The 12873-nt window shown below is 40.8% G+C and overlaps 1 protein-coding gene across 1 annotated transcript; it reads right to left on the reverse strand.

Annotated features, from left to right (window-relative positions):
• Window positions 1–476: 476 nt before the first annotated feature.
• LOC148346592 (SH3 domain-binding glutamic acid-rich protein homolog) lies at window positions 477–6619 on the reverse strand. The gene is made up of 3 exons (XM_088325283.1): window positions 6494–6619; window positions 6249–6416; window positions 477–701 (listed from the first exon to the last, which is right to left on the reverse strand). The coding sequence occupies exons 1-3, from the start codon at window positions 6536–6538 to the stop codon at window positions 639–641; spliced, it is 276 nt and encodes a 91-aa protein (XP_088181409.1). The 5' UTR covers window positions 6539–6619; the 3' UTR covers window positions 477–638.
• Between the last annotated feature and the right edge of the window lie 6254 nt (window positions 6620–12873).

Here is a 12873-nt window from a genome sequence, read left to right on the forward strand (position 1 = left end):
CAAAATGGCAGCACAATTATGAACCAAAAAAATAATAAATATTTCTTGAGTCTTCGGACACCACAAATAAGGGGAAACATTTTAGGCAACTGAACATTTAAAAAAATATTGCAGACCTTGTACCTCAAAAAAAAATTCTGAAAAAAAGTATACCTTGGTTCAAAAACAGGAAAAAAAGACACACAATGTAGAGCAGGGTTTGGAACTTTTTGGACCCAAAGAGCCGTAAAAGCAAAAATAGTAATCGTATAAAATCCTTTATAGTCAAATGTATAAAATCCTTCAGGTTGCAGATCAATATCTCAGGGGGAAGAGCATTCCACAGCAACGGGGCCCGGATGGAGAACTCTCTCGAACCTGCGGATCTCTTCTTCTGTAGAGTATGTTGCTATCTTAATGGCAACATCTGCTGGATTTTAAAAGTAATTCCAAGCAACTTCAATTAAAAAAAACACAAAACAAGCATTTTTTTTAACATCTTTATTAACTGAAAACCAAAATATGAATCAGGCAGACAAAAAACAAAGCGTTTTTTTTTTAATTACTGGGATCAAGTAAATAGCCCATCAAAATGAATACATTCAACAATGGAAATATCATTAAAGATGGAAAATTGGACGAACAGCTCAAGGCTTCCCTCATATCTTCAGAAAAGCTTCTATTTCTTCATTCTCAACTGCAAGGTCGAAGGCAGCATAGTCCTGAAAGGAGAAAAGGGGACGTATCCAATTCATTCATTGATGGATAGTCACTGGACACATTTACAGTAGTATGAAAAAGTATCTGAAACTTTTGGAAATTCCTCACATTTATGCACAGAATCATCATCAAATGTGATCTCATCTTTCTCAAGATAACACAGATGAAAATAAGTGATGTAACCACGTCAGTGGAACTGTTGGAATCCAGGCATAAAACACACTTATATTCTATAGCTTTTGAATGACCTATGTTTAATGTTGACGATGATGTATTTTTTGTTGATGCCATTGCAACTTCATTGCAGTCTGGTCATCCTGGAAGGGGGATTACCTCATCTGCAGTCCCTTCTCAAAGTTTCTAAATTTTCCTCATGTGGAGGTTTTGGAGTTTTTCCTTACCCTCGTGTAGGTTCTAGATCAGGGGATGGTGTAATGATAGTCTGTAGTCTGTAGCAGTCTGTGGTCTGTGCAGCCCTTATTCGTGATTGAGGGATGTACAAATAAACATGTTTTGATCTGACTTGACTTTAAAAGGCGAGTTGTAAATAAATAAAATACATCATAGATATCGGACATAATAACAAGTGCCTTTTCGTCAATGCGGGCAGAAGATTCACTTTAGCATAGACGACAGACAGTACCTGCAAATATGATAGCAATCATTAGCACAACATTGCTGTGACTTGGAAAACCCAAATTCTCCTTTTCTTTGTTGACGCCACCGATGACCGTGTGATCCATAGAGGACAAAAACCTGAACCATACAAATGTTGAGTTTTTTTCATGCTTCTCTTTGTACTTTTAAAAGGTTGTTTGATGCACTAATGAAACATTGCTCTTGGTAACCGATAACATTTCAATTAAATTTGAAATGTCTTTTTAAAATTTGATGTCTCTGTTGATAATTTTTTTATACAATTACTTGACTTCATTAATTTCTTTTTAAATTTACAAGTTATTGGAACTAGCTCGGGTTATGAGTGCCCGCCCCTTTCATATTTCTTGACACGTAACTGCAGACGGCTCGACATTGTCTAAGTCTGTTCTTTAAAAAAAAAAATTGAACATAACTGTATTTATATTGTTGGCCTTTTTCAAAGGACAGGTTATTTTCCCTACCGAAAAAAAATCCTAAAACCCTTGGACAATTGGAAATCTCAGTGATCAGAGTGGAGAGCTACCCCAGAACATGAAGGATCTGATTAATCAAAGAGCTCTGTATCAAGGTCGCCGGAGGAATTAGATCTTGACTGTAGATTTATGAACTTAGAGAAACCAGCAATACACATGGATTTGGGATTCCCTGAATTGGAAAACGTCGTAATTGCTTATTTCAGATCAGATCAGAATGAGAATTACCTTAATTTATCATCGTGTTGCTACAACAAAATTGGGGTTATTTGATGAACGTGTCATGATTACTCATTACACTCACCCGTGCCCGCTCGTTTGGCACCAGCTGCTGCTAGTTACCTGATTGGTTCCCAGTCCTATTTAAGCTCAGTCCTTTCACTAGCCTGTTGTCAGTCCGTCAGCGAACCTCACCTTCACAAGGCAAGCATTTGTGACTCTGACTCCCGTCGGTCCCGTTTTGTCACCTGTTTTCCACTCGTCCGTTCCTGGTTTCCCCGTTTGTCTCCTGCTACGACCCATTTTCTGACCCCGACCACGTTTTGATCTCCCATACCGGCTATCGACACGTATTTTGACCTTGACCACGTTCTGACGTCCCGGCTAATTACCTGTTTTTCTGTTTTCCATCTAACTACACTATGATCTCCCGCTCTGGAAGATCCGCTTCCGCATTCAGAACATGCTTGCTTCCCACGTCCAGCGAGCACCGGATCACGGGCGCTGACTTTCCTCTATATTTCAATAAACTTGTGAGTAACGTTACGCATCTAGGACCTCCTTCTGTTCTGGTCTTGACAGAACGTTCTTGTCATTTATTTAATGTTATTGAAACTTGAACTCTTTTATTGTGTGACTTTATATTCTGACACAAAAATAGATTGAAGTTGATTCTAAAAAAGTTCAGACAAACATGAATGTTGCTACTAATAATAACTGAAATAAGAGTAATTAACTGGTAATCAAACTGAAAAAGAAATGAAACAGGGTTACTAAACTAAGATCAACCAAACTTGGGAATTCTCATCTAACACCTTAAAGCAAATAAGAGTGTTCTTTCATGATAATTGATTCCAAATTGTATCTATTGCCTTGTGCATTGGTCATCTAATTTTGTTCGACTTAATTTTGACTTTGCCTCTGCCTAACAGAGTTGGTTCTACACAGTGTCTGCTTCAACCAAAACCACCCAAATGTTTATTGTTTTTAATATTTTAATGAAGATGCACCCCTATGTATGCTAGAAGAAAATGTGACCTGCCCACCTTTGCTGTGTATTCTTGTGACTGTGTTTAGAACCGGATATAGAATGTCCTGGAAACTATCAGAATTAAATGACAAAAATAATGCAGAATCTAAACATTCTAGAGAACACCACCACAAATAGATTCCCCCTAAACCTTTCCAACCATCAAGTCTGCCAACCCAAGGAAAGACTCACAATCAGTTACACAAACCTCCTTTCCTCTTTTTGTAAATTTGGTTTCTGGTTGGAGTAATGGATTACATAAACCACCTTTAATTGCACACGAGCGCTCACAGACAGACATTTTCTTCATTTTCATTCCCACCAACACTTCAAGAGAATTCTTACCAGGTATGTGTTTTGTAGTAGGCAGGGCATCTTTAAGCCATTTATCAGTAATTGGGCACACACCTTACCTACATTGTTTGCCAGGAAATTTGTTTCGATAGCTCTTTAAGTCTCCTTAGGCAGAGGGTTCAGTGACTTATTCCCCCCTTGTCATTTATTGCATGCCTTTCTTGTTAAAATCAGGAAACTTAAAAATGTTTGGGTGGTTTTTGTTAAAGCAGACATTGCTTTTTCATCTGTGTGATTTTGACAAAAATCATATCAAAATTGGTGGGGATTTTATGCAGAAATGTGAGAATTTCCCAAAAGTTCAGATTAGTGATATGCTTCTCTGGTCACTCATCCACCCATCCATTTATTTTCTGCACCGCTTATCCTCAGTAGGGTCGCGGGGGTGCTGGGGCCCATCCCAGCTAACTTCTGGCATTGGGCAGGGGACACACTTAACTGATTACCAGCCAATCGCAGGGCACACGGAGACAGACAACTCACTCGCTCATTCACAACTAGGGACAATTTGGACCGGCCACTCAACCTGACATGCATGTCTTTGGGAATGTGGGAGGAAACCGGAGTGCCCTGGAGAAACCCACACAGGCACAGGGAGAACACGCAAACTCCACACAGGAAGGTTCGATCTCATGACCTCACAAATGTGCCACACACGCGCTAACCACTGCGTCACTGTGCTGCCCTTCTCTGGTCACATTGCGGATGCTTCTGCATGGATATAATATGTATTCTATTTGTTAAATTCCGTCTGAATGGAAAATTGTCATGTCCTGCACGGTTGTCATGGTGCCCGGCTGGCCCCGCCCCTTGACACCGGCTGACGTGCATTTTCCTGATTACTCCTATGGGTACTTAAACACGCCTTTTGGAACTGCCCTGGGCCAGATCATTGTTTACCTTTGTTGAAAACCTGTTCATGCCTGTTTGATACATGTTCATTCTTGTTGTCCTTGTTGGACTTTGTTGCACTTCGGTGTAACATTCTGAGAGATTCCTGCAAGTTCTGTTTAATCCCGTTAAATGCCTAGTATGTAGTTTTGAGCCTGCCTTGTTTTTTTTTTTGGTCCGTTTGTGTGTTAGACAACTTTTCTTTCTCAATTAAAGTGACAGATCGTCTACGCAAATGAGTTCCAACTTCCTGATTCCGGTCCGTTTCGTGACAGAAATATTTGATTTTTCACACTAGACCCAGGCTACTTTGGCTAGGTTCACACTTCATAGCTTAAAGCCCAATTCTGATTTTGTGTGAAATCCGATGTTTCTGTGAGATCGTTCACATTTCCAACCAAATGGGACTTGTTCTCCTGTGTGAAAACCACAAGTGTCCCACATACCCAGAAGAGGACAAATGATGAAATGCACTGTTTTTCGCGGGATTACTCATGGATGTTAACAGCAGGGCGTAGTCCCCCGCAAATATTCATTTAATCCAAAACCTCGTTTTCCCCGCGTGTAATGGTCTCCATGTGGTGTGATTAGAACGTAAATATTGTTACCTACCACTGGAGGATATTATCGCTTTGAGAATGAATTCCACTGCTTGTTTACAGCAGTGACTTCGAGCAACAAGTTGTGAATCCAGTAGTACGCAACGCGATGTTGACCGTGAGTTACAAAATAAACAAGTGTTCTTCTTCCATTAATTCATAACACTCCGTTTTTGTCTGCCGCAGTTGATTTCTACGCTTCTCCCTGTGTGGTTGAAGGCAGAATAGTGACGTCTGCCGCCCATCGATGACCTTGAGGTCGCATGAGTACATCTTGAATGTCACACAACAGTTGCATTCCAAAAGATCAGATATGTATCGGATTTAGGACCACATATGAAAGTGGCCTGGGTCTTGTCACGGTTGCCATGGCGCCCAATTGGCCCCACCCCTGTGGCGCCATCTGCGGCTCGTTGACGGATTGGCTTGCCGTCTATTTAAGCTCAGTGCTCTCACTCTTTCTTTGTCAGTCCGTCAACGAACATCTGCCCCGCAAGACGTGGGTTTTGACTCGGTCCTGTTTCCTGTTGGTACTTCCTGTCTGGTATGGTTACCGATTATTTTGTCCTGTTTAATATCGGTTTCCAGTTTCGTTCCCGTCTAGTTTGTCCTATTTAATTTCGATACCCCATTTTGATATCAATCCGGTCTGTCCCGTTGTTTAATATCGGTTTCCACTTTCGTTCCCGTCCAGTTTGTCCCGTTTAATTTCGATATCCTTTTCTTCGATCCTGTCTGTCCTGTCCTGTTCGGTATAGACCCCATCTGTCCGATGTCTGCTCGGGCAATTGGTATCGATCTCGTCGGCCTCTGGCTTCCTATCCTTCCACGCCAGACTGCTGCCTAACGTGCATGACTCCCCATTTCCCATAAAATAAAAGGCTTGTGTCAGAAACGTCACGCATTTGGGTCCTGATCCTGTTGCGGTTCCTGACAAGTCTGTTGTGTAAAAAAACGGTTATGTGCCATTCAGACAGACTTCAACAGATCAGATACAGGTTGCCTCCATGCAAAGATAATCCGATTTCCCTGCAGTGTGAACAATTAGTGTTAAAAAGACTCTTCAATTACAGTTTTTACTTAGAGGATGATTTACACCCCAACATTTTATTGCATGCACCAAGCATATTGTTCTGTCCACATGATGACGTAGTTGAGGAAATAAATCATCTTGAAGTCCCTACGTGTGTGTGAGAAGCATTTTCCTACAGGGCTTCACTGCTTTTCGGGGCTTCATTTTGCCATCACTAGTCCAGATACTTTTTCATATCTCTGTATTATTACTCCATTGTTCATTATTAGAGCAGAAAAACAAAAGCTTACCCCACAGTATGTGTCCCCGTTGCTTATTTGTGGGGGCAGAGCTTTGGGGTCACCCGCAATGGACCTCATCAGCATTTTGGCGTCTTCACTGCTAGTAATGTCCACCTTCTCAAATTTGATGTTCTTGCTCTCAAGGATCATGAAGATTTTCTGTTGTTCTTTTTTCATCTGGAAAAAAGCAATATGAAAACCCTCAAAATTAACTTTTTTGTCGCGCAGAGAGAATAAATAGACAAATTTTGTACCACAAGGTTGCTTGAGACAGAGGCATAGAAGACTTTGACTGTCATAGTTGCGAGTTTAGCACGGAAGAAAGCTCCCAATCTAGAGAAGAGACGTGCCGGGGCAGACTGCAGACAAGGTAAGCAGGTTTGGACACATAAAATGTGTTTGGTACGGGCACACCCACTTTTTGTGTGTTTAGTACTGTCTGTCTTTTCACTTGTTGACACTATAATTCCATGTGTGTGAGAATGAAAGTATGAAAGGGTGGGTGTTTTTTTTTTTCACCACTAGATGTTGCTGTATAGTGTAGTGCAACTGAAAACGAGTGCTACAAAGCACAAGAAAGAATATGGGCCAGGCATGTCAAACTTTTCAGGTGGGTCGGTAAAAAAAAATGTCCACGCGAAAATATGATTTATATAACTGTTGAAATGAACTTACTTATTAAAATATATAAGCAGAATTGTTCTCTAAAATATAATTTTGCTTATTTTCATTTTATTTAATAATTTTCTTGATGTCACGACCAGAACGGAGTCAGGACCCAAATGCGTAACGTTAACCACAAGTTTATTGATAGAAAGAGGAAGGGGAGCGCCCGCGGGAAGCGAGCCGCTCACACAATCGGATCGTGATCCGGATACCGAAGTGGATCTTCCGGAGCGGGAAAAGGTCGTGTCGAGGATGGAAAAAACAGGTTGATAGCCGGGACAGGAGAGCAAAAACGTGGTCGGAATCAATAACGTGTCGTAAGCCGAGACGGGAGAGCAAACATGGTTGGGGTCAAAACAAAGGTCGTAGCCGGAGACAAACGGGGAGAACAGGAATGGATGGGTGGAAGAACGGGTGGAAAAAGCTGGACGATCGGGAGTCAGAGTCAAAGTGCTTGCCTTGTAGAAACAGGCGAGTGAAAGGACTGGGCTTAAAAAGGACAGGAACCCAATAAGGTAGCCCGCAGTGGCTGGTGCTAAACGAGCGGGCACAGGTGATCCTAATCAGTCATCACGACACTTAATTAAAATAATAGTTTAAAAAAAAAAAAAAAGAAAAGGAAAATAACAAAAAAACCTTTAAAATTATCGAAACTATCGGCCAACTGTACAAGATATTTAGTGGGGGATTGTGAATAACACAAAAAATAAATACCATATATCAAATTTATATTTTGTATCCCTTAACCACTAGGGTCTTAGGGGCACCATTTCCTATGGTGTGCCTTGGGCAAGTACAAAAAAAATGTTCGTCCTTTGTCTGTTCATGTGTTATTTTTTTCATTTTACTTAAAAAACAAGATAAAAATGTACTCAAACTTGAAAAATAAAAGTTAAAAATGACAGCGTATTTGTGAACCTAAAGGAAAAACCTGTTTTATTTCTCGAGTCTTCAGAAAACACAAATGATGAGAAAAAAATTGTACAGTACTCATATTTTAGGCAACATGATAATTTCGGCTTGAAAATTGAAACATTTCAAACATTTTTGGCGAATGGTGTATCATAAAAGGTTTTAATTAAAAAAAAAAGTATGGTTAAAAAATAAAGGAAAACATTATGGAGCAGAGGTCGCCAACATGGTACCTCCGGGCACTATGTTTCCCCCAAACACACCTAAAGTGTCCACGGACCTATCTGAAAATAGCTCACCAGCGCTTTGTCATTGTGATTTTCGGGTAAAATTATTTCATTGTGGCAAACTAAATCTATTTAACCATTTTTCCAATAATTAACCTGGTAATAACATAGTAGTCAAGTCAAGTCAAGTCATTTTTATTTGTATAGCCCTTAATCACAATAAGTCTCTAAGGGCTTCACAGATTAGTACACTATGTTACACAGACTATTTTTCAGCCGACAAGAAGAGTAGGTTATTATTCATATGCAATGGAGTAGAAGTGAGTTTTAAGTTTAGATTTAAACATTTCCACTGAGGTTGCAGATCGGATCTCAGGGGAGCATTCCACAGCACCGGTGCCCGGATGGAGAACGCTCTCGATCCAGCAGAACACTTCTTTGCTCTCGGGATCACCAGAAGACCGGCACTCTCAGATCGTAGGCTTCGGACCGGGACATAGGGGCAGATCAGATCTGAAAGATAAGAGGGAGCAAGTCCATGTATGATTTTGTACAATACTAAGAGAACCTTGAAGTCACATCTTTGGCTCACTGGAAGCCAGTGCAAGTTAGCCAAAATCGGTGTTATGTGATCGTACTTTTTTGTCCTAGTTAAAAGCCTCGCTGCGGCATTTTGTACTAGCTGAAGAGACTTGATTCTGGACTTCGGGAGACCGGAGAGTAGTGCATTACAATAATCGAGACGGGAGGTAACAAATGCATTAATTATAGTTTCCGCATCAGACTGAGACAGTATTGAACGGATTTTGGCAATGTTACGAAGATGGAAGAAAGCGGTTCTAGTAATTTTCTTTACATGCATCTCAAAGGTTAGATCAGGGTCAAATATGACACCTAAATTTTTAACTGAGTCACTCTGTGTGATGTGACATTTGTCAATGTTCACAGCAGTTTTTGAGAATAAGTCACGGCATTTAGATGGACCAATGACTAACATTTCGGTCTTTTTAGAGTTAAGACGCAAGAAATTGAGTGACATCCACTCTTTTATCTCAGTGAGGCAGGCCTCCAAATTTCCACAGTTTAGTGTGGAAGATTCCTCCAACGGAAGATAGAGTTGAGTGTCGTCTGCGTAGCAGTGGAAGCTGAGATTGTACTTGCGAATAATGTCACCTAATGGAAGCATGTAAATGTTGAAAAGAAGGGGGCCAAGCACTGAACCCTGCGGAACACCGCAGGTAACATTAAAGGGCTCAGATGTCATTTCACCATATTTAACACAGTGCGTCCTATCTGAGAGGTAGGATCTGAACCACGAGAGGACGGTTCCTGAGAGACCAATCCATTTTTCCAACCGTTCTAGTAGGATATTGTGGTGCACTGTGTCAAAAGCAGCACTAAGATCCAGCAGCAGCAAAAGTGATGAAGCGCCAGAATCCATTGACATTAGGAGATCATTTGTTACCTTGATCAGAACTGTCTCAGTAGAGTGGTTAGCCCTGAATCCTGATTGCATGGATTCAAAAAGGTTATTCTCGGATATGAAAGCATTCAGCTGCTGTGCCACTACTTTTTCGAGTACTTTAGAGAGGAAAGGTAGGTTTGACACAGGTCTGTAATTACTTAATATTTCTGGATCAAGGTTGGGTCGTTTCAGTGTGGGTTTAATAACGGCGGACTTAAAAGCTGCTGGAACTACACCTGAGGAGAGTGATATGTTTATAATATTTAGAACTGAAGGTCCAAGGACGCCAAAAAGACTTTTAATAAGTGAACCTGGGAGCGGGTCGAACTGGCAAGTTGTCGGTTTGGCCGCATTTACCACCTGTTTGAGATCATCAAGTGAGAGTTCACTAAAACCGGCCATTTTCCCAAGGCAGCCACCCTGTCGTGCATCTGTAAATTTCAGTCCTTTAATATGTGTGGTATTAATAATTTCTTTAGCAATTTCTTCCTGTATGCATTGAATCTTCTTAGTAAAGAAGACCATTAAGTCCTGAGCAGAGTGTGTCGAACTATCTGCAATAGTCTGTTGCCTTGTAAGCGATGCTACAGTGTCAAAAAGGGCTTTGGGGTTGTTCTTTTGAGACGCAATCACCTTCGAAAGGTAGGCCGATTTGGCAGACAAGATAGTAATAACATAAGTTGTTATTTTTAAAATGCATATCAAACTGAGTGCACTAATTTGTAACAAAACTTGGCTCTCAGCTTGAAAAAGGTTCGAGACCCCTGCTGTGGAATATGTTGCTATCTTAATGGCGACATCTGCTGGAATTTAAAAGTAATTTCATGCAAATTCAATTCAAAACTAGTGTTGGGCAGACTAAGCCCAATAAAGTCAAGTCAAGTCAGGTCAAGACATGTTTATTTGTATAGCCCTTAATCACAGAGTCTCAAAGGGCTGCACGGATTATTGCAAACCACAGACTATTATTACACCATTCCTTGATCTAAAACCTACATGAGGGCAAGGAACAACTCAAAACTTCAGCATGAAGAAAATGAAACCTTGAGAGTGGACCGCACATGAGGTAATCCCCCTTCCAGGATGACCAGGTTGCAATGGATGTTGCAATACACAGACATCATCAACATGAAACAAAAGTCATTCATAAGCTATAGAATATAATTGTGTTTTAAGCCTGGATATAAAGCAATAAAGCTCTCAAGTGAAATGCTACACACACACACACACACACACACACACACACACACACACACACACACACACACACACACACACACACACACACACACACACACACGTAGGGGCTTCAAGATGATTTATTACCTCGAATACGCCAATATGCGGACGGAGAAATATATTACATGCTTGTGTAAAACGTGCTCTGAATACAAAAATATACAGTTGAAGAGTGTATTATCCGGTCTCTTGGGAGGGGCTGACCGCCCTGTGGTGGAGTTGTCACGGAGAGCTTTGATGCGGACATGCAGAGAATGTCCCCCGCCCCAACTTCACATTCCAGCAGTATCAGTCAGATCACATATCTATGTGATTGACTTCAAACACAGTATTCACCTCACAAGTTTTGACATTGTTTGATCATTTTCTGACATTGCAAAACGAGATTTTGACCAAACGTTTAATACTCTACATACATCAAAAATACACACATTGACCCTGTCACAACAGGAACAAGCAGTGGACCCAAATACATAACGTTTCACACAATGCTTTATTAAGGGATCGGGGAAGTCAGGGCGCGAGGAAAAAGACAGCGATCTGGTGCTCGCTGGGCAGGAGGAGCAGGAAGCCCTCGCGGCCGGTAACTGGTGGCAAGGCCGACAGGCAGGACCGGGGAGCAGAGCAAGTCGGGTAGCCGGGACAGGAGAACGGAGCGTGGATCAGAACAAGTCGGGTAGCCGGGACAGGAGAACAAAGCGTGATCGTGAATCAGAACAATTCGGGTAGCCGGGACGGGAGAACGAAGCGTGATCCTGGATTGGAACGAATCAGGTAGCCAGGATGGGAGAACGGAGCGTGGTCGGAGATTGGAACTAGACTGGAGAACAAAGCGAGGTCAGGGATCGATACAAGTCCGGCATCCGGGACAGGAGAACAAAGCGTGGTCGGGGATCGATACAGGAAACAGGGCACGGAATCAGGCAGGATACAGGAACCGGTCGGGATAAAAACGGGAGCAATAGTCAAAAGTGCTTGCTTTGAGTGCTTGCGCTGAGGTTCGCAGACGGACTGACCATGAGTGAACGAGAATGACGTGCTTAAAGAGGGAGAAGGCTAATTATGGAACAAGCGGCAGCTGGGCTGAAAGAGTAGATTTATAAATGTTCCCTGTGTTTGTCAGTGTTAACGTTTAAGTGTTAATTTTGTACCCCCCCTTTTTAGTTCATTCATAATAGTACATAATAAATGGTAATATATGGATTAAACAACAAAAAACACCTATAGTTTTGAGAGCATGCCAAAAAACCCAGTTCCCTAAAGAGTGTGAATTCCCATTTTACAACAGACCATTCCAATTCGATTTATTTATAAACTCCCTTGATACTATTTACTTCTGATTGTTCTCTTATGAAATTGTTTAATGTTTTTTGTTGTTGCACTTCATGTGTACGATAAATCCGTCCCTGGTAACTACTTTTACCATGGAGTAGCACAGTTACTAACTCAGTTACTTTTTGGAAAAAGTAGTGAGTAACTATAACTGATTACTTTTTTTAAAGTAAGCTATTGTGAAAGAGGACAAGAATAAAACTTATCCACAACAGACTTCAACCTTGTCCACTGTATTGTGCAACATACAAATGCTTTTGAATAAAATTGCAATCCTGCAATGTAATCCTTATTTGTTCAAAATACACCTGTAATTTGATTACATATTTTTTTCCTGTAACCTCTGTAATATTTTTTTGGTATCCTTATTACTTAACACTGTTACATGTATTCCGTTTCTTCCCAAGCCTGGCAGTTAAACTGAAGCTTAAAGGACAGTGAATGCATATCGCAAATAACATTGGGATGGTTTTTGCGAGATGCATGCAGGGTTACAATAATACAACCTATTATTTTGCAAGTAGCCATTTTCACTACAGTTCCTGTTCATAAGATGAAAGGATAAAGAAAACACCTTGACCAGGCTTATAAAACACAACTTTGCTGTCAATAATTTCAATAATTGCAGTTAAATATTAGTTAAATATTAAGATGAAAGGCTAAAGACGTTCTTATGAATTGAATTATAATAGTAGACGTTTTTGGCATACATATGTGGTGGTAGATTACTAAAACGTGTCCCTGAGTATATTGTCACCATCGCATTAGTTTTCCAGTTCTATCAGGTTTATTA

This window comes from Urocampus carinirostris, chromosome 20, assembly GCF_059441175.1.
Source record: "Urocampus carinirostris isolate Australia breed hairy pipefish chromosome 20, RoL_Ucar_1.0, whole genome shotgun sequence".
Taxonomy (NCBI): Eukaryota; Metazoa; Chordata; class Actinopteri; order Syngnathiformes; family Syngnathidae; genus Urocampus; species Urocampus carinirostris.